Here is a 22,782-nt window from a genome sequence, read left to right as displayed (position 1 = left end):
CGGCAAACTGGCTGACACTGACGGCGGCGGTGCACAAATGCTGCGCAGCTAGCGCCATTCGACGGCCAACACCGCGGTTCCTGGTGTGTCCGCTGTGCCGTGCGTGTGATCATTGCTTGTACAGCCCTCTCGCAGTGTCCGGAGCAAGTATGGTGGGTCTGACACACCGGTGTCAATGTGTTCTTTTTTCCATTTCCAGGAGTGTATTTCCAGAGCCACAGCCATCAGCGGAGTGTATTACCGATACTTCACTCATTGTCGAATGTTGCTCAACTGAGACTGGAATTGTAAAATTTAACTGTAAGTATAGCGATCAAATATATATGTGATCGATTTCCTAGGATGATGATTCTGCATATGTGTGCTTGGGGTGCAGAGCCGATGGCCTGTGGCGGGAATGATTCACGTTTCCTATTAACAGCAGGAGCCGTCCGAATAGAAAGGCCTGCCGGGATGCAGGATGTATTTGACTTAACCATGTCGTCCTCTAGACAGCCGAATAGTGAACTAATACTTAGTATGTGTTGGGCTGCTTTCGTGATCGCATGGAAATTTGAGAAGATTCAATATGGATGTATGTTTGCACTGGACCATTATTCCCTACCATGTAAATTGTCCGGTTCACTGCTTCTGCACAATTTGCGCCCTTATTTAGCTGAGGGAACATCTATTGTGGTGTGTGCATCAGACAGGGTAAATACATGAGAAACACCTTAGTTGACTTTGTAAATTATAGAGATGATTTGGCATCTGTTACATCACCGACATTGGTATTCATGGTTGGTTGGTTGGTTGGTTGGTTGGTTGGTTTGGGGAAGGAGACCAGACAGCGAGGTCGTCGGTCTCATCGGATTAGGGAAGGACGGGGAAGGAAGTCGGCCGTACCCTTTGAAAGGAACCATCCCGGCATTTGCCTGGAGCGATTTAGGGAAATCACAAATAACCTAAATCAGGATGGCCGGACGCGGGATTGAACCGTCGTCCTCCCGAATGCGAGTCCAGTGTCTAACCACTGCGCCACCTAACTCGGTTAGTATTCATGAGTGGAAGTATCAGTTACCTCTATTTTCTTTCGAATTTTCAAGTGAAGGTCTTTGCAGATGGGATAAGTTTCTAATTACTCAGTAGTTTACAGCATTCTCCACCTCGCTAAAGTTTCAGACTTCTGGAGAAATAATTTTTATTCTATATCTTCGGAATTATGTTGTGCAAGCGATACTGCTATACAAGCGATATTGCTATGTGCTTGATTTCGAGAAGTATCGTGAAAATGGCATTATATTCTGGCAAACCATGTGAAATAACATATGTTCTTGTAATCCAACAGTCTGGAGATGGGTGTAAAAAAGCAGGCAAGCAAGCAGGTCGAGGCCGGAAGCAGTAACGCTTTTGTGCTGAGGGGAACCGATCCAGTCTTTGTACAACAGTTCTGAAAATGGAAATGAGCATTTGGCATCATTGGCCACAAGGATCCTTATGGGGCAGGTCCGGCCACCTTGGTGCACGTCTTCTTACATTCGACGCCACATGGGGTGACCTGCACGCCGGATGGGGACGAAATGATGATGAAGGCAACACAACACCCAATCCCTGAGCGGAGAAAATCCCCAACCCAGCCGGGAGTCGAACCCGGGCCCATAGGACGGCAATCTGTCACGCTGACCACTTAGCTAATGGGGCGGACAACAGTTCTGAGAGTGACTTCAGTCCACTGAAGGCACTCTGGTCCTGCATCGGGAGTGGATGATCGCCCGGCATTTGCGGAAATATCTAGGGCATTTCAGAGTATGTGCTTATGCTGCCTGTCTTTGCAGTGTATGTACCAGTGTGTGGTGATCGATAACCATGTAATTGATGTAAAACGGGCGATTTTGTATGGCGCAATATACGAATTCTATGCTTACTTCATCAACATGGTATGCGGTGATATATTGCTGGGTTGGAGATCGGTTTCACGCTCTAATATTCAAGCTCTCGTTCTCAGTGGCAGAGCAGAGTAATTGAGCAAGAGTGTTTCCATATTTGTCGATCTTTAGGCCACTTTGCAGGGTTTAATTGTCGTTGCAATATGGTGATCTGTACAAAATAGTTCTGTGCTGCTGAAAGTCTCGTCTGCAGAAAGAAAAAAATGCAGACAATGCTTCCACACCAGCGGTATTAGTAATTTGGCAGGTAAATTCAATAAGAACCAATCATAATGCTCCATTCATTCACAAGACACCCTTTGTGCCGGGACATAGGAGCGTCTACAAACTGATGTGAAAACGATGGATGCAAGTTATTTATGGAGAGTTCTGAGAAAGCATGTGTTCAAAGACAAGTTGATGCAGACCATCTGTCCATGGTGGTGATGCCGTCACTCATTTGCCACTGTGGCATTAAGACATCATCAGACCAGTAGCTGTAGGATCTGTGCTTAAACAGTGCTCTCTTTCCAAACAACAAGAATGCTTTTATGATTAAAGGTGTTTTTGCAAGCATGCACAGACGTGATGAAGGTTTTCAGTGGAGAGAACGTTTAACGTTTCTGAGATGTATGTTGACAGCAGGTCGCACATTTTGCAGCAATGCGTCAGCCTCGCTAGGCAGGTAAGCACGCATGCATGGCTAGATGCAGCTCGAATGTCCTGTTAGGATCGCTAGGAACAATGCAAGTTGTGTTATTCTGGGAAGCATTGCAAGAGATTTCTATAGCGCATCCAGAGGGGGGAGTTGGCAGTTATTTACATAGATATGTGACGTTGGTATAACACTGAGAACCTTTTAGCTGCTACTCAAACATCTCTCGGCTCTGGACCCACACCACAGCTGTGCATCATTGTGCCACTAACACTGCCTAGGTGAACACCTATTTCGACAGGAATTTCGCAGGTGTCAAGTATGAAAGGGATACTGCTGCCTCATGCTTGAGGGACCCGTACAGTCCCCTGTGCGTGGCTCGGCAGCTGACAGTCGCATCGTGACATTGTGCAGGCCACTGGTGCACCTCGACTCCTGGGGGCACGTGCGGAGTCGGGGGAGTCGGCGTCGGGCATCAGGTGGTGGGATGTGTTTTTTAATACCAATCTTTTGTTTAAACTATATTACATTGATTTAACCGACAATAGGATTTTGTGAATTAAAAAAACTACCCCATACATGTGAAAAATATCGATTTAATTAATTTGCATAAATTTTTTATATGAACGTGGTGTTAGTGGTACAATAGTTAAGGAGAGGGTGTACGTGAGTGGGTGACATGGAGTAGAATAGCAGGTTAAGTGCAGAACACTAGGTTAATTTGCATAATTTTTATGTAAATGCAGTACAATAGTTTAAGGAGGTGGGTTATGTAGAAGAATACACCAGAAATGGCGTTCAAAATCATGTGAAATTCGAAAAGTGTTCGATAAAATGGTGGGAGAACATGACTAATTACTTAATTTGCTATCAAAGGCGGTACAATAGTTTAAGGAAATGGGAGTGACATGGAAAATCACTTAACAGAACAATAGACTAAGTTTCCAGAATGAGATTTTAACTCTGCAGCGGAGTGTGCGCTGATATGAAACTTCCTGGCAGAGTTAAACTGTGTGGTAGAGCACTTGCCCATGAAAGGCACAGGTCTGGAGTTCAAGTCTCGGTCTGGCACATAGTTTTAATCTTCCAGGAAGTTTCAATAGGTTAAGTGCTGACAAAGTGCCAAACATTAAGTTAAGACACCCAGAGTACAGTGCCAAACATTAAGTTATGCAACATGTTTGCCTCATGTAATTACTTCTTACAACATCTACATGTTTACAACCATCAAAGAATAACGAGAAAGAGAAATCCAACTCCCAAAAACCGTTTTTTTTTATAAATAAACTATATACCCTCGAATTTCCCTTCATGAGATCCTTCTTCTCCACCAAAGAGCCACCAGTTTCCAGGTAGAGGAGGAGAGGGGAGGGGGTGAGGAGGGTAGGGATGGGGTGGCAGGGGTGGTGATCAATTTCCTGAAAAATTCTTTAACTAAATAAATAAACTATATTCCATACATTGCCATAAGTAATTAAATAATATTCTATACATTGTCTACAGTGTTTAAACAATGTTCCACATGCTGCAACCGAATTCCCTCCAAATGACCGATCAACTGAGTCTTTTTCCCACCAATTTCCGAAAGAGAGGGTGGGAGGAGAGGGGGTTACCAGAGAGGAAGTAGTTAATTAATTGATCAATTTATATAAGTAGTCAATCAAATTGATAATAGTGAGACAGGCTGTTCTAATAACTCAGACCTGAAAGTGTACCTGTAGCAGCGAGGGGGGAAGGTTTCCTGAGGGGTGAGAGGGGGGCGGGGGGAGGGGCAGGGGGAGGAAATGGGGAACAATAGTTTAAGTGCTTGTCAATCAAAAGGAAGGATCCTTTTAGCAGAACAATACGTTAAGTACCTGTCAATCAAAGTAGAACAATAGGTTAATAACCTGTCAATCAAAGGAGAACAATAGGTTTGCCCCTGAATGCATATCTGCACCTGATGTAGGCAACTTGCACTAACAAAATGGGCTCACTCTCTCTTTGGTCCACTACTATCATAAGGCATGTTCAACATTAACCAAAAATTGTCCTTAATTGTAGCAGTATGGTACTTGCAGGTCTGATTTTCTCATATGCCTTATATGGGGATCTGTTTTACCAAATCATTTGAGGTGCAAAATAAATTTAAGGCATTTAGAAGGTAATAATTCTTACATGGAAGCAAAACTGAGAAAATACTTAGAGCACAATTTGGAGTCACTAAATAAATTATTTCGTGTTTTAGTATAGTGCACTTCTCATAATGTCAAATATTGAGAAATCACTCTCGAATATATCGCAATAAAGCTATTCATGATTTTGCAAAATAAGCTTTCGTTTGACACTCACTATAGTTAGGTCAGTACAACAGGTTCCTATCCTTCGTCTGTCACGGAGTTCGACATACTGTTTATACATAGAATATTATGTTAACTTTTATATTGGCATCTATTTTACACTCTTTGTCTAAGAAAATGGTAACAGTCTGAGTAACCCCCATAACTTTCCATTTAATGTCAGTTGTCATGAGGACTATACGGAGCTTGTTCAACATACAGCTTTCAAGAAGAGATTTGGTGGAGTAGTATTGCATTTAGAGACGTGCAAACTCATGATGAGTGAGCTGACCACACGTGACACAAAATGCAGATATACAAACATCGACAAATCCTTCTCTACTTTTTTTCTTTTTACATACGTTGAGTGTCTGTAAAGTTCGATGCAATGTTCCTTCGCACATTACACTGATGTACAACTATGCATGTCTGAAGGAACATTGCATGGAACTTTACAGACACTGTCAAAAACACATACTGCACTAACGTATTTTATGTCAAAGCCAAGGCAACCTGATGAGAAAACTAGATAAGTCTCTCCATGCGCAGAAATCGCATAATAGTGTAAGCACTGTGGGAAGCAGACATTGGCAGATAAGGAAGTTTGGGTCTGTTCAAAGAATATGCTCGGATAGTTGCAGTGTTCAAGGTGACTCTCGCATAAAACGGGAAACCCTGGTCTGACACAAATTTTTACGAAACTTCCTGGCAGATTAAAACTGTGTGCCGGACTGAGACTCGAACTCGGGACCTTTGCCTTCCACGGGCAAGTGCTCTACCAACTGAGCTACCCTAGCACGACTCACGCCCCGTCCTCACAGATTTACTTCAGCCGGTACCTCGTCTCCTACCTTCCAAACTTTACAGAGGCTCTCCTGCGAACCTAGCAGAACTAGCACTCCTGAAAGAAAGGATATTGCGGAGACATGGCTTAGCCACAGCCTGAGGGATGTTTCCAGAATGAGATTTTCACTCTGCAGCGGAGTGTGCGCTGATGTTAAACTTCCTGGCAGATTAAAACTGTGTGCCAGACCGAGACTCGAACTCGGGACCTTTGTCTTTCGCGGGCATGTGCTCCACCAACTACTTCTGCCAGTACCTCGTCTCCTACCTTCCAGACTTTACAGAAGCTCTCCTGCGAACTTAGCAGAACTAGCACTCCTGAAAGAAAGCATATTGCGGAGACATGGCTTAGCCACAGCCTGGAGGTTGTTTCCAGAATAAGATTTTCACTCTGCGGCGGAGTGTGCGCTGATGTGAAACTTCCTGCTAGGTTCGCAGGAGAGCTTCTGTAAAGTTTGGAAGGTAGGAGACGAGGTACTGGCGGAAGTAAAGCTGTGAGGACGGGGCGTGAGTCGTGCTAGGGTAGCTCAGTTGGTAGGACACTTGCCCGCTTAAGGCAAAGGTCCCGAGTTCGAGTCTCGGTCCGGCACACAGTTATAATCTGCCAGGAAGTTTCACATCAGCGCAAACTCCGCTGCAGAGTGAAAATCTCATTCTGGAAACAAATTTTTATGTTTCCAGTAAATTGTATTGCTGTGGTACCACCGTTATCTCAGTTTTCGATTACATTTCCCTTTTTTTTATTGGTGTTACCGTCCTGGGCGTGTTTTATATAAACCGTGTGTGACTGACGATTAGCTGTACAGGTTGCTGTGTTCAAATTTATCTGCATGTTAGTCTTCTAATATATACGTTTTTCTGATTCTTTCTGTTTGTGGAAAGCTTAAGTGAAGCGAAAACGTTTATCCAGCCTACCAGTATAAAGGTGATTCCGTGGAATCGCTTGAATACTAATTTGCAGCTAAGCGAAAGAACCGATTCGCAATGGTCTGAGATTAAATTGAGACTGTACTCGCCTGTATGATCTGACAGTCTTGACATGTTACTGTGTAGCCACGTCAGCGATTTAACAATTTTCTGATTGTGAGTGGACGTAAATAACATGGTGGTATACAACTGTTTACTTACATAGAAGCGTTTTTCCATTCCTGTGTGGATGCGCCTAATAAAAGTCAGTTATTATGGGTAGTTTTGGTGTTTTACTATGTTGATCAGATAATGGCTCAAAAATCAAAGTGCATCTGTTATCATAATTTCATAAAATTTTAATAATCATAATTTTATTAAACGTTACCCGTTTTATGTAAGTAAATTAATACTGGAAAGAGTACATATCACTTAATCACCCTGCCCTTTAATAAAGTTTTTGTAGATTACTGAGTGTAGCATCACATGGATGACTTTGTGGTGAAAGACTGCAGTGCCCAGTTCTACTCAGGAAAGGTAAAGGTAAATATTTGTTGACACTATGAAGAAACAAAAGAAATTTAGGAGATTGCCAGATATTCCCTGCATGCTTTGGTATAACTGCTACGAAACTGTGCAAAAATTGAAACCACCAGTGCGAGTGAGAGATCGGTTTACTTTCCTGGTGGACGTGAAGCTGTGATTCATAGCTTCCTTGTTGGTTTTTTATTTCTTATGTAACTTTTTTTTGTGTTTCTTTTATTCTTTAATTTTAATACTGATGCGTGAAATGCACATTTCTTTTATTCTACATGTTGTGGGGAAATAATATTTTTGTAATTAATAACTTATTGTTAATTGGTTGGTTGGTTTGGGGAAGGAGACCAGACAGCGTGGTCATCGGTCTCATCGGAGTAGGGAAGGATGGGGAAGGAAGTCGGCCGTGCCCTTTCAGAGGAACCATCCCGGCATTTGCCTGGAGTGATTTTAGGGAAATCACGGAAAACCTAAATCAGGATGGCCGGACGCGGGATTGAACCGTCATCCTCCCGAATGTATTGTTAATTCTCAGATCCTAATAATCATCATTCTGTGTATACATACTTCACAGGTAATGCCAGCTTACCATATGTCTGTTTTCATATGAAACTTTTTTACGAATTAAGAATACAATTTTAAGTGATATTTTCATCACTGAAAGAATACCAGTACAAGCAATAAACATTATAAAATGAAAGACCATGAACTACGCCAACAAGCCCAGTGTCTCCAAAGCATGCTTAGAACAATAGTTTCACTTTATGCGCTAAGTTCTCTTCAGAGAGCTTTACTCATTTACGATGAAGGAATTCTTGTAGTCAGGTTTACCTTTTTTATATATTATTCACTTTCCACTATGTGTGTAGAAATTATTTTATAGCGCCTTACCAAAATAAATTCAGCAATATAAACAACTTAATACGAGTATTTGAAAAAGTAGATTTATATGTATACAAACTAATATTCAAGCCTTTGTCAATCTTGTTATTCAAACTTATTAATTTAGAACATACACAAAGTAAATAGATGATCATTTCTTACCTTTGCACATGTTCTTCAACCCATTGATACATCTGGACTCGTCTCTTCAGTTTTACAGCTGGAACCGAAATGCCATACTCTACTTCCGTTAATGGTTCACTGATTTCCAATGGACCAGTGATGTGGACAAGATGACCATCGTTATCAGGATTGATTTTTGATGCTGGGTGAATGGAGATAGCTTCCTTCACAGCCTCCTCAAAAGACTGAGTGAAGGATATTGCTTTCTCCTACAAAGAGAAGTTTCCATTGAAATTATAAAAAGTATTAACTTGTGTACATTTTTCAGTTATCTTATACATTTTATATGTTACTTGCATTCAGCTAGATTTAAACCTATAGTGAACTGGATAATGTGTAACTACCTACCTCACATACTAATAGCAAACACAAATGCAAACACACACACACACACACACACACACACACACACACACACACACACACACACACAAACGCGAGAGCGCGCACAGAAACGCAGGCATGCACACTCATAACCTATTCATATCCTCAGCACTAAAGCACTACATACATTTATTTTTGTGCTCTTTCACTGTATTTTATTATGTCAGTGCTGTAAGTCAACTCATGTCAAGAAGTCTCATTATGCTTATACGTTAGTCAGGAGTGACATGTGGAAATCCCTTCCCGACAGCATCAGAATGACGCAGTATGGTGGACGATAATAGGGCGATGACAGACAGTGGTTGGTCCTCTGAGCTTGATCACAGAGTTCAATCTTGTATACATATCGCTACATGCTGACCGTGTATGTAGTAGCCTAATTATTTTAATGCAAGAATTCCTCTGTGATATAGAGTTGGTTGTTTAAGAGAAAAAACTGTAATTCCCCTTTCAAAATACTTCTGCTGCCTGTCAGACATTCTGTTTCACTAGGCACTTTATCAAAAAGTTTTATAGCATTCCATTCGCGTCAAAGTTAGATTCACTAGAAGGAAGTACAGATCATTTTTCCTTCTAGTACTGTATTGGTGATCTATTATTCTCAAACAACAATGGCTTGCTGACAAAGAACCTCATCAGTGAATAAATTTGCTGCGAGCCTGTGGTTAATATTTCCAATCGTTTAAACAGATTCCTCCAAGATGTACGTGAGTTAACTCATAATTCTAAATACTATCTTTTATGTAAAGGTACTTATGAAATGAATGGCTGTTGAGAAGAAATTCTCACTAGCAGGCAATCTCTGGGGTACCTTAGTTGCGTTAATCTTGATCAGGTAGCCAATGTTCTGCCTAACACTACTTTTAATTTCCTGGCAGTCAGGCTACGAAATGACTGTATAGCATTATTGGCTGAGAGACCCCTTCTGGAACCATTCAGCCTCCAGGTGCAAGTCTGTCAATTTGACTCTTCAGTTTTTTAGTGACCAAGTGTAGCAACACTACCTTGTCTTAGGTGAAATTTCTAAAACGCTGCCGTGGTGAGTTGCTCTATCTATCTCTGGCTGTTAATTGCAGTATGGCAACCTGTAGGTTATAACAACATACAAACAAAAGGATTGCGAGACGGGTTAGCCGTGCTCTGCGAAACCTGCAATGTGTTAAGATAATAACCAGAATGCAGGACAGTGTCACTGCACCATGGCTACAACTATGGTACGAGCTATGTGACTGGGAGCTGGACAAATGGTTCAAATGACTCTGAGCACTATGGGACTTAACTTCTGAGGTCATCAGTCCCCTAGAACTACTTAAACCTAACTAACCTAAGGACATCACACACATCCATGCCCAAGGCAGGATTCGAACCTGCGACCGTACCAGTCGCACGGTTCCAGACTGTAGTGCCTAGAACCGCTCGGCCACCCAGGCCGGCGGAGCTGGACAATAGTGCAACAAATGCGCCCCAGAGCAGTATAATGAATTGCTCTTGAGACAGCAGCAATCAGAGCCCAGCAATACCACGATGAAATCAGGGCTGTGCTACACTATGAGATGAATGAGCGCCACCAGCTGCAGCGATGGGTTGAAGACTGGTAGAGGGAAAGTACCTCTCGCACGAAGTCCACCCTGGTGGACTTAGTGCCACAGTGTGGCAGATCTTTCGTCTCCACCAGTTGCCACCAGACTCCTGACAGGAGGCTTGGGGTCATGCCGCATGCACTGCACTAGAGTTGGTCAATAAAAGAGAGAAAACTGATATCTCTATAAATGGGTGGGAAGACATTCGAGCTAGGGGAAGTTGCCGTCAATGTTGATCTGCCACAAACAGCATCTATCGTAGTAGAAAATACAGTTAAACTATGAGCAATGACATTAAGGTTTAATTCGAATGATGGTATGTTGAGTGGCACCAAGAAGTCACTGTGGGTGAGTATGGAGCCTGACTTACCAGTTGGTAGGTTGTGTATAGTGGAATCACCCGAGAGTAGTGATTAGTTAGATGCAGCGTGTTGTTTAGGGGGACGAAGTGTTGTACATGTACACGATAAGGATAATATCGTCTTTTCAGATGAGCTCAGGTTCTGAGAACGCCATTTACATGTTCACTCACCAGATTATACAAGCATTAAATAATAAAATAGCACCAGTTGGTATTTTCTGCGACCTACCTAAGGCATTTAACTTTGTGAATCACAATATTCTCCTAGTTAAATTAAGTCTTATGAGATTGATGGCATAGCCAACGAATGAATAATGTCATATCTAACGAAAAGAATGCAAAAAGTTGCACTTAGTAGTTCAAGCAATATAGCCAACGAACAAAATTCTGACTGGGGAGATCATGTATGGGGTTCTCTGAGGCTCAGTCTTAGGTCCACTATTGCTCATCATATATGTAAACGATCTTCTGACTAATATGCAACAAGCAGAATTTGTTCTTTTTGCGGATGACACTAGTATTGTAATCAGTCCAAGCATACATACAGAAACAGAAGAAATGGTAAACCTAGTTCTTAAAAGTATCATTGCCTGGTTTTCTGCTAATAGTCTCACCCTGAATTTTAAAATGACTCAAAATATCCAGTTATGCGCATCTATGTGTACTACATCAATGATAAGTGTAACACATGGTGAGGAAATAACAGGATGGAAAATTCAAAATTCATAGGTATCCATGCTGACGAGAATTTAAATTGGAAAAACCACATGTTGGAGCTCCTAAAACAACTGAGTCCAGCCACAATTGCCCTTAGAATCATTACAGTATTGGAAAACTATAAATCACTAAGTTGACATAGTTTGCGTATTTTCAATCGATAATGTCAAATGGAATAATATTCTGGGTTAACTCATCTTCCATTTAAATATTTTCCCAGTCCCCATATGTGAATAGAATGGGAGACAGCCCTAATAACGAGGTACAGTTGAGCATACACTCTGTCATGCATTTCACAGTGGTTTGCAGAATATGGATATAGATGTAGTTGCAGCAGCATTAAATTTATAATGTGTTACAGCTGTTGGTTGTGCCCTATCTGAAGTCCAGGGCACTACCTTTCAGCAAGATACCGCAACACTGTATTTTTTTTCGTGCTCTGCTTACCGACCTGAACGTGGAGTGAGTTCAACTGTTGTCCTGTCCAATATGTTCTCCAGATCACTCACTTCTTGAAAACATGTGGTCATGGCTTGCTGAGACACTGACACACCACCATTGCTAGCCATTTCATTTGATGAACTCTGGCACAGAATTGAAGCAATATGGAACGTGATACCTACATACGTCATCCAAGCTCAGTTTGACCCAGTACCCCGGCAGGTCAGAGCCATTGTTGGCGCCAGAAGTGGCACCCTTGTCTAGAGAATTTCGCAACGTTTACACCCTCTTATCTACAAATACATTCATGTACTCCTCCTGCTATACTGCATATGCACAATAGGGAAAATTTCGCTATTTGCTATACTTACAGGATTTACAATTTTAATGGTCAGTTGTGTACACTCGACTTTAACATACTTGGACAGTTCCATATAGTGGGGCTTCCAAGATCATCTTCCTATTTTCCTATGTTACTTCATTTCCCTCGTTATTTTGTACATTATGGCAGCGATATCCGCTACTTATCTCAAATTACATTTTAAATGTAACAGTGTTTTCATTATTTACAGATAACAACATGTCCATGGTAAATGCTTCCGTACAGTTCTCTTTATTTGTGAACGATTTTTGAATTTATTGCATGTTTTCAGTCCTATAGTACAAACATGCCAAATTCAGGAGAGGAGTAGGAGCAGGAGGAGTAAGCATTTCAACCAAGCTCTTGAGAAGTTCCATGTGTCTTGTGTCATTCCCAACTTAGAAATCTTTCTTAACTTAGAATGAGAGATGTGATTTTAAGTGTTAACGATTCGCTGAGGTTTCTGAGTCAGAAATGTACTGTAGCTTGTCCTCGGAAGCCCTTAAGTTTCTTCTATGTTCAATTGTGAGGAAAATACATTATCTTCTTGCTCATTACGACTGACATCTTTATTCCGCAGTCTGTACTAAAACAATATTATGAGAAGCTTTTTACAACATAAAACTGATGTCACTACGTTCATTGCCTTTTGTTGTGAGCAAAGCTTAAAATCGAAGAATGTTCTTCAGAATTTGTAGTATTTTGCGTTAAAATAATTTACTGTTTTCATTTCTGAGTACTTGTTAATGGTCTCTAGTTGTATCAACAGTGGAGACAAAATGTACTTAGTTTTCCCTAGTTGAACTACAAGGAAGCTATGTTACATTGTAGTGTTGTTGTTGTTGATGATGATGGTGTGGTCTTCACTCCAAAGACTGGTTTGATGGAGCTCTCCATGTCAGTGTATCCAGTACACGTCTCTTCACCTCTACATAACTACTGAAACTTACAGCCACTTGAACTTGCTTACTGTTCTGAAGCCTTGGTCTCCCTCTACAATTTTCATTCCCTTGCACTTTTTCCATCACCAAAGTCACTATTTCATCGTTTCTCAGGATTTGTCCAACCAAGCAATCACTATGTTTAGCTGATTTGTGCCCTACATTTATTTTCTCTCTGAGTCGATGCAGTACCTCTTCATTAATTATTCGAGTTACATGTCTAAACTTCAGCCTTCTTCTTCTTCTTCTTCTTCTTCTTCTTTACTCCTACTACTACTACTATGGATGTTTGCGACTAAATAACTTATCTTCACACTGTTCATTTTCATGTGTATTACTTCAGCAGTTTGTAGGCCCATCCACTGACAGATATCCTGCAACAACATCACCATCTTGTGAGCCCTTCCCCATCAGCCTCATATTTTGCCTCCAAAGACCAGTTATAATGAGTGGTAGTTTAAATTTCTTATTTGATGACCCAAAGTTTTTATTTTTTGATTCTAATTAACATCTCATGATTTTTGTTTAACCACTGTAGGACTATTTCATTTGTCACTGTCATCCACAGGATTTTCAGAAGATGGTGATTGGTTCACATTTTGAATATCTTCATATTTATCATTAAGGAGGCTTATAACATTCAACCTTCCATTCACATCACAGATAGCATTTTGTGTACATTATTCTGATATTTAGGTTCCAATCCATATTATTAAAAGCTTGCTGATAATTACATAGAAGTACAGCAAGCTAAATTATTTGATATTTTACGTCCATATTTGAGATCTATTCTTCAGTAAAAACGTACCGAGATACTTAAACATCCTTCTCGTTTTTTATTAGGTTAATAAATGGAAGTGTGGCATCATTCCACATTTCCATTGAACTTTACCACTATTTAAGTTCCTGCCATGGCTTCCTGAAAAGTTTTTTGAATAGATACTCACAAGCAAGTATGACAAAATGCAGCCTTGCTGGTCTCCTATACAGATCTGAATCTTTTTGGATAATTCATTATTTATGATTGAATGAGTAGTCAAATTCTAATACTTTTTGTGCACCCCAGATCATTCTCATCAATGTCTATTTTCTTAACAACTTCATCAGTTCACTTAGCTGTACTCGGTCAAAAATGTTTTTACAGTCAATAAAAAACAGATGTGTATACCATCTCATCATAGTAATTTTTCACCAGCACGTGTGTAGAAATTACATCCTCTTTTGTGCCTAACTCTTGCCTAAACCCAAGCTGCAAGGCACAGAACATTTTCATTTTTATTAAGTAAATAATTCTTCTGTAAATAATTACAAGGAAGGTGTAAGTCATTAAACCAAGAAGTTCCTGTTCTTCATACTTCCTTACTTTGTTCCTTCTCCCGAAAAAGGTAAAAAACACTAACAGAAGCCAATGAGCAGAAATGGGATCAGTGTGATAATTTACATTAAATATTATTCGATGGGTAGTAACCCTTTTTTCGTTAAAGAACTTAATAGTTCTAATGGAACTTCATCTGGGCCACATGGCTGATTACTTTCCACTGACACTATAGCACTCACAATTTGTTCATTCTGAGCTATTTCGTCCTGAGGTAAATGATGAATATAATTCTCAATTGCTAACATTTTCTTTTCAGTGCCAAAAACTACCTGGGTCTGATAATTAACTATTAGAATTTTTTCTCATATAAAGCACCTGTTTCTATTATTTTCATATGCATATTAAAACCATTATGTAAAACTGTAATTTATCCCAAGTTCTCAGACAGACACTTCAACAATCCACTTTTATCCTCTCTACATTTTCTCCTTACTTTCTTATGAGTATTTATGTAGCTAATTTAATGTGCTTGATCTCATGGCTTTAGGAGAGTGGGTGATGACTTCCATTATCTCTGAACATGTCTTCTTGCACAAGAACATACACTGATTACTGTCACCAGGCTAAGTGAAGCCATGTTCCAACAGTTGGAAAAGGTGAGTTTTGGAGGTTACTAAACAGAAATTTGAGTTTTTCAAAGAAAGATAGGAAACAGATATTGATTACAGGAGAAATCCTCTTTTTGATAGATAAACTATGACAGTAGCAAATAAAGCACATTAAACTAGTTACAAGTAAGTAAAAAAGAAAAAGTATAGAGGATAAAAATGGATTGTTGAAGTGTCAATGTGAGGACACAGGATTAATTAGTTTTAAAAAATGGTTCAAATGGCTCTGAGCACTATGGGACTTAACTTCTGAGGTCATCAGTCGCCTAGAACTTAGAACTAATTAAACCTAACTAACCTAAAGACATCACACACATCAATGCCCGAGGCAGGATTCGAACCTGCGACTGTAGCGGTCGCTCGCTTCTTGACTGTAGCGCCTAGAACCGCACGGCCACTCCGGCCGGCAATTAGTTTTACATGGTAGTTTTAATATGCATAAGAAAACAACACAAATAATAATGCCAGGTCCATCATCCTGAAGTGGATCACAAGCTCTCACAGTCACATGTTGTCTTTGCTAGCTGCAGGTCGACCAACTGTACCCAAGTTCAAATGCAACTTGGTGCCTTCCAGCCAAAGGGCCACCTGCAAGCTGACTTCCATCTACTACAGGCCGCCTACTTGAGAGTTCACGATTTTCACCTGGCCCCCTAGCTGCCGAGCACCAGTTCAAACACTATCCAATCTTCAGGGCAATGGCTGCCATCATAACCCATCTGTCTTCAGCTATGAGAGCTCTACCTTCTGGACAACGGTATCGATAACGCAGTGAGGTGTTCCAGGTTATGCATCATATGCCAGTGGCATCAGCTCGTCATTGAATTGCTTGTGCCATGCCTTGGCCCTTGCAGTGGACATGCAGTGCCCTTCGTTCACTTGTACCCTGCTTCGATGCATTTCTGTTCCCTGCTCTCATTCTGCTGTCGGCAAATGCACCACACCACGTTGCTCTTCTTTTGATGCATTCAGCACGACTGATAAGGGGACCACGCCTACTCATCACCACCAATTTTGTCCAGACTTGGAGTATATGCAGAACTTGGGCAGAATTGAAAGTGAAAGATGACCAAGTGTTAATTAAAAAGAAAGCTGTATTTTCGACGTGGGCTAGACGTGAAATGAGCCATTTGTGTTAGCGTAGTATTCAGGCAGTGGTTGACATAACAAAACAACTTCACACACGTAACATGAGAGTCGGGGGGGGGGGGGGGGGGGGGCGAGTCTGTATGTGGAATTTTTTTTTATTTTCAATTTTTACATTACTTGTACTGCAAGTAAGCATAAACAACGCTCAATATATTGTATTTATTAGCATTTTCATGAACACCAGGAAAAACTAAGGAAAAGGAAAAGTTAGGACTAAAAATAAATTTTCAGAGAGGAATTTTAAGGTGTACACGAGAACTTTGTGCGTAAATTTAGATTCTTTTGCTATTTCACAGTTGATTTACACATTCTGGGGTGATATTCATCGTAAAAAACAGGGGAAACTAGTGTCTCCTGCAGTGGTCAAGGGCTGATCGAATGTCAAAATGAAGCTGTATTGAGCATTAGTTCGGTTTATTTTAGGTTTCAGAATTGTAAAAATTGGAAACAAAACGAAAATTTCCTCATGTAGACTCGACCCCACATCCCTCAGATTACCGTACTCGACTCTTTGCAAGCCGCGCGGGATTAGCCTAGCGGTCTCAGGCGCTGCAGTCATGGACTGTGCGGCTGGTCCCAGCGGATGTTCAAGTCCTCCCTCGGGCATGGGTGTGTGTGTTTGTCCTTAGGATAATTTAGGTTAAGTAGTGTGTAAGCGTAGGGACTGATGACCTTAGCAGTTAAGTCCCATAAGATTTCACACACATTTGAACATTTGAACTCTTTCCAAAGTGCCAGACACTCTCTGGAAATTGTGTTAACACAGATGGTTCACACGTCCCCTTACCCATGCCAGAAATGCTTTTTTTTCCTTTTTTTTCCAAACGCTTGGCCAGTTGCAGTTCCAACTCCTATCACATTTTCTTTATTCATGCCCTGCATATCCCATAAACTTGAATTAAATCAGTATTGAGGAGTAGGTGCAGTCCCCTTGTGAGTGCAGTGGGCATTATGCACATGCACACACTATCGCCATGGGGGTATAAGCCCATGTCCCCTTAGAGGCCAGTTCGAGGCCTCAGAGCTCTTTTAGCGGCCACAGCACCTTCCATAAGCAACAAGATGACTATTTCTTCAGCAGCTTTCATTTTACAACTTCTGGCTCATTTCTTGTTGAATGACCCTAACAACTGCAGTTTAGTTTCTGTGTTAATTCTATCGTTGCTACCTTCGAAATTTCAAATACAATATTGAACCGAGCTTTGCCAAATGCTTTCTCCACATAAGTCTATTTTTTGAATCCATCTTCTAACGTAAGTCATTGGCTCAGTATCACCTTGCGTTTTCCTGCGTTACTTTGAAACCTAAACTGATATTCCACAAGGTAACCTTTTATTACTATTCCAATCCTTCGGTAGATAATTCGAAATAATGTTTTACAGTGATGACTCATTTAAACTTATGATTAAGTAATACACCTATCATCATCTGATTTCTTTAGAAACGGAATTATTACATTCTTCTTGACATCTAAGTGTACTTCACCTGCCTAGTATACCTTGAATACTAGGCGGAATAGTGTTCTCATGGTTGGTTTTCCCAACTATATTATTAATTATGGGGGACTGTCAGCTACTACAGCTGCACTGCAGCGACTTACGTCTTGCCATGTAAAGTCTGCTTCTCGCAGTATCATATAACAGACATGATCACCTACTTCTTTCTTTTCCACAGTATTGTCCTCAAAATTCTTTCCCTTTCATAGTTTTATATACTCCTTCCATTTTTCAGCCTTTCCTTCTTTTTTTTATTTCTGGATTTCAGTGTGAGTGCTTCATCTGCTTTTCTTTCCTCAAGCAGTTTCTTAATTTTCTATTCATGCTATGTATCTTTCCCACAATCACACATGCTTCTACAGCTTTGCATTTCTCCTCTAGTCATTCCTACTTTGGCATTTTGCACTTCATGTCGATCTCATTTTTAGACATCTGTATTCCCTTTTGGATGCTTCATCTGCTGCCTTTACATATTTTCTCCTTTCGTCATTCAGATCCAGTATCCCATGTCTTCTACTAGGCCTTGTCTTTTTACCTATTTAACCTTTTGTTAACTTCACTGTTTCACCTCTCTTCTATCACAAACCCAGATGTGACCCCAACGTTATTGGCAGCCATCTTATTGCATTTTATAAAGTGTCTTTAGCTAAAGAGCGTTGTATTACCAGCTGGGGGACTGCAATATAGAACTATAGAATGGATCACGTGTTTGACCCTGTGCAGGACTGTTTAGGTGTTTTAAACCCTAAAAAAACAATATTTCCAATACGCTTCTCTGTACTCTCCGTCAACCATAACCTTGCAATGTCAGCTAACACACAGCTGCTGTATGGCAACATTCTGCTGTATGTTTTTGAAGTAATACTGATACACGCGAGTTGAATGCTGTCGTTGATGCTTTCCTGAAAAAAGAAAGAGACATCTGCCTGTAAACGTAGATCTGCGTTGAAGGATAGTAGAAACTAGATGGAGTGATCGGTTGAGATGGGGTTGTAATGAAGTATGATTTAATGGTAGGCTGATGTCGCAATCTAGAAAAAGGGAGATCTTGCTGCAGGTCATTTATGGCGCATGTAACCATTTTTTTCTGTTGTCCTCTTGGAGTGTATAAGCAGTGTGGTATAACCTGCATTCGACTTGTATAAAATGGCGTGTTCTGCGTGTGACTCAGGGTCCATCTACCTGCGATCGTTAACAGCAAACCTCTCCATACCACAGTCATCAGAGGACTTCCAACTTGTGTCATGAAACATGTCCATTGATGAAAAACCTATTTTGATACCCTCCTCTAGGCAACCGAAGATGTATGTGAAGTACTCCATTTCTCTGTCACGTCTTGGGAGATAAATCAAGTCTTCAGGTTCATATCTACAGCGATTCTAAGTTGGTGGCAAATATTTGTGAGTATCTCTGACTCTTGGTACCAACATACACTTTGTTGAGCTGTTCCGGCGTCATGATCGACCACACCTTGATGGAGCTGCAAGGTGAATCAATGTGAGGTTAGGGATGGCTCTGAGGGCAGCCAACTTTGCTCATGTTTCTCTGGTACCTGACGGGACTATCAACAGCTGGGGTTTCACTAGGAATGGCCTACACCTATACAGGACTGGGAAGAGAAGATTGGTACAGCTGATTCATGAAATTACAGCGGGTGGATCTCGGGCCACACATGTTCAAATACCTGTTGTCATGGGCAGGTTCAAAAAATGGTTCAAATGGCTCTAAGCACTATCGGACTTAACATCTGAGGTCATCAGTCCCATAGACTAAGAACTACTTAAACCTAACTAACCTAAGGACATCACACACATCCATGCCCGAGGCACGATTCGAACCTGCGACTGTAGCAGCAGCGTGGTTCTCGACTGAAGCGGGTAGAACCGCTCGGCCATAGCGGCCGGTCTCGTGGGTAGGAAAAGTAAGTATTTTTTAGGATAAATCCAGACAACAGGTTCCCCTGCCTAAAGAATATCTCCAGCAGTTTAAAAAATACTGAAACAATCTCTCACAAGACATTTAAACACTCCAAATATCACACATACCAGATGTCACAAAGAAAAACAAACCATTGGAAAGAGTAACATGGGGCATTTCACAGACTTAACAATTGTCCATCAAAACACGCAATCAATAAAAAATAAAATACAACTATTGGAATTTGAGCTCCAGTCTTTGAACTGCACAGTGGTTTGTGTTACTGAGCACTGGTGTAGAGACACAGAAATCCAACATGTAGTATTATCATTGTATGAAACGACAAACTCTTACTGCAGAACTGCTTTAAGGAGTGGATGATCATGCATTTATATCAGAAAAGGAACACAGTTCAAATGAAGAGATAACCTCAGTATAGCAAGTGAAGACCAACACTTTGAAATATCAGCTATTGAATTAAAAGGGCTTGACATCACCAAGAAATTAATCATTTTGTGTGTGTACAGATCTCCCAGTGGTAGTGTGGACACTTTTTTCAATAAATTAACAGAAGATCTAGATAAAGTCTGAAGTACAAAGGTAACATAATTCTGTGTGGGAACATTAACATCAATTTTTTTAACTATATATGACCATGCAGCTTTGCTAGAATAGAAATGATAATTAAATGAACACCCTAGCTGCAAGCAGGCGTTGATACACTTCGTTGGGGACATGTTGAAAATGTGTGCCCCGACCGGGACTCGAACCCGGGATCTCCTGCTTACATGGCAGACGCTCTATCCATCTGAGCCACCGCGGGCACAGAGGATAGTGCGTCTGCAGGGACTTATCCCTTGCACGCTCCCCGTGAGATCCACATTCCCAACATGTCCACAACACTACATCGAATAGGCGCACTACGAATGTAGTGTTGTGGACATGTTGGGAATGTGGATCTCACGGGGAGCGTGCAAGGGATAAGTCCCTGCAGACGCACTATCCTCTGTGCCCGCGGTGGCTCAGATGGATAGAGCGTCTGCCATGTAAGCAGGAGATCCCGGGTTCGAGTCCCGGTCGGGGCACACATTTTCAACATGTCCCCAACGAAGTGTATCAACGCCTGCTTGCAGCTAGGGTGTTCATTTAATTATCATTTCTATTAACATCAACACTAATATCATAAGTGAATCCAGCTGCACCCTCATAAACATTCTTCAAAGTTTTGGCATGACCCTGTTGGTCAATAGTGCAATAAGGGTTACTACAGTGGCTCCATCAGTAATTGACCATGTGGCCACAAATAGGCACAGGAAAAAAATGTGATGTAGCTGTAAAAGATCTCAGACTATCAGACCACTTCTGTCAAATAACAACAGTAAAATCTGGCACCAAATCATTCCCTAAACTACAAGCCTACAAACGACATCTATCAGAAATCAAAATAAAAGATTTTTCAAAAGAACTACCAAACCAAAGCTTGAATGAAGTGTGTAACAAAACCAATGTGAATACGAAATTCTCTAAATTCTCCACATTATTTAAATTGCACTTTGAACAGGCATTTCCAAAAGCATCCATGTCTGTATCAAAACCTCACAAAAACAGATGAATTACAGCAAGTATTAAGAAGTCCTCCCAAACACTTAAATACCTCAGTTCCATGAAAAAGAGTGGCAATGATCCAGAATTCTTAAATTTTTATCATAGATGCAAAGATATCTATAGGAAGGTATGTCAACGACACCTGTCGGCAGCTGAGGGTTTCAATTAATTATCATTTATTCTACAGAAAGCTGCACGCTCATCAATAGTATCTGTTCTTTCGGGGACAGTTACTGTCTTCACATATATAGTTAAAGGCTACCCAGTCATTGACCTTCGTCTGTGCGAATGCGCACAAGTTGCCCGAACTCTTACGGGAATCGCCAAAGTGTGCGCGAGTAATGAGTGGATGGGCAAATATCTGTTAGGTACATTACATTGTAGAATTGTGGACAGTTGGGAATGTGGGTCTCATGGGAAGCGTGCAAGGGATAAGTCCCTGCAGTCGCGCTATTTATCTGTGTCCTCAGTGGCTCAGATGGATAGAGCATCTGCCATGTAAGCAGGAGATCCCGGGTTCGAGTCCCGGTCAGGGCACTCATTTTCAGCTGTCTACATCGAGGTATGTCAACAAAACCTGTCGGCAGCTGAGGGTTTCAATTAATTATCATTTACTCTACAGAAAGCTGCACGGTCATCAATAGTATCTGCTCTCTCGAGAACAGTTACTGTCTTCACATCTATAGGAAGGTGCTGATTGCTGCAAAAATTCATTTAATGACAGATAATATATAAAGCAGAAAGCAAAAGCAAAGCAGTCTGAGACGTTATTAAAAAGGAAACGGGGAGAGACAAACAAATGCAGAACAACATATTGCTAAGGAGATGTTGAAAAAATCGCTTCAGTTGTAAAGTACTTTACGTTCAGATGACCGGTTTCAGACTGCTATAAGCCCATCCTCAGGTGTCGTAGCTGTGCTGTGGTCCCCGAGTGCTACGTGTACCAGGAGCGGTGTGCTGCCTATGAGCGCAGCACACCACGCCTGGTACACGTGGCGCTTGGGTACCACAGAACAGCTACGACAATTAGGATGGGCTTATAAAAGTCCGAAACCAGTCGTGTGAAAATAAAGTACTTTACAACTGAAGTGGTATTTTCGACCTCTGCTATAATGCTCAGTTGCGGATGTTCTGCCAACAGCATACCGCTAAGTGACGGGGATAAGGTAATAAATGATCCACAGCACTTAGCAAACTATGTAAATGAACATTTTTCAAGTATTGTAGAGAAGTTACAGCAAATATTCCCCAAAACAAATATAATATTTGTAAATAATTTTGCACTAAATACAATAATGTTACTTCCAACCACAGAGAATAAAGTCAGCGAATGTGTGTGCTGACAGCGGTCTAAGGCGCTGCAGTCATGGACTGTGCGGCTGGTCCCGGCGGAGGTTCAAGTCCTCCCTCGGGCATGGGTGTGTGTGTTTGTCCTTAGGATAATTTAGGTTAAGTAGTGTGTAAGCATAGGGACTGATGACCTTAGAAGTTAAGTCTCATAAGATTTCACACACATTTGAACATTTTTGTGTACTGACACAATGCATAGAGATTATACAAGGCCCTTTAACAATTATAATAAATGAATCCTTAATATCAGGGACATTTCCAGAGCA

The 22,782-nt window shown here is 41.0% G+C and overlaps 1 protein-coding gene and 3 non-coding genes across 7 annotated transcripts in view; 1 reads left to right on the top strand and 3 right to left on the bottom strand.

The window, feature by feature from the left end:
- LOC126248667 (transmembrane protein 43 homolog) overlaps nt 1–22,782 on the bottom strand; it is a 224,113-nt gene that overhangs the window by 132,296 nt on the left and 69,035 nt on the right. For all 4 annotated transcript variants that reach the window (XM_049949887.1, XM_049949888.1, XM_049949890.1 and 1 more), the window contains exon 3: nt 8,208–8,437. In XM_049949887.1, the coding sequence (XP_049805844.1) occupies nt 8,208–8,437 (230 nt within the window). The remainder of the gene's footprint in view (nt 1–8,207; nt 8,438–22,782) is intronic.
- Trnap-ugg (transfer RNA proline (anticodon UGG)) lies at nt 9,959–10,042 on the bottom strand. Its single transcript has one exon. It is a non-coding gene; the product is annotated as a tRNA-Pro (tRNA).
- Trnat-ugu (transfer RNA threonine (anticodon UGU)) lies at nt 20,311–20,385 on the bottom strand. The gene has a single exon. It is a non-coding gene; the product is annotated as a tRNA-Thr (tRNA).
- On the top strand, nt 20,572–20,646 carry Trnat-ugu (transfer RNA threonine (anticodon UGU)). Its single transcript has one exon. It is a non-coding gene; the product is annotated as a tRNA-Thr (tRNA).

This window comes from Schistocerca nitens, chromosome 3, assembly GCF_023898315.1.
Source record: "Schistocerca nitens isolate TAMUIC-IGC-003100 chromosome 3, iqSchNite1.1, whole genome shotgun sequence".
NCBI lineage: Eukaryota > Metazoa > Arthropoda > Insecta > Orthoptera > Acrididae > Schistocerca > Schistocerca nitens.
This window is presented reverse-complemented; position numbering and strand designations above follow the sequence as displayed.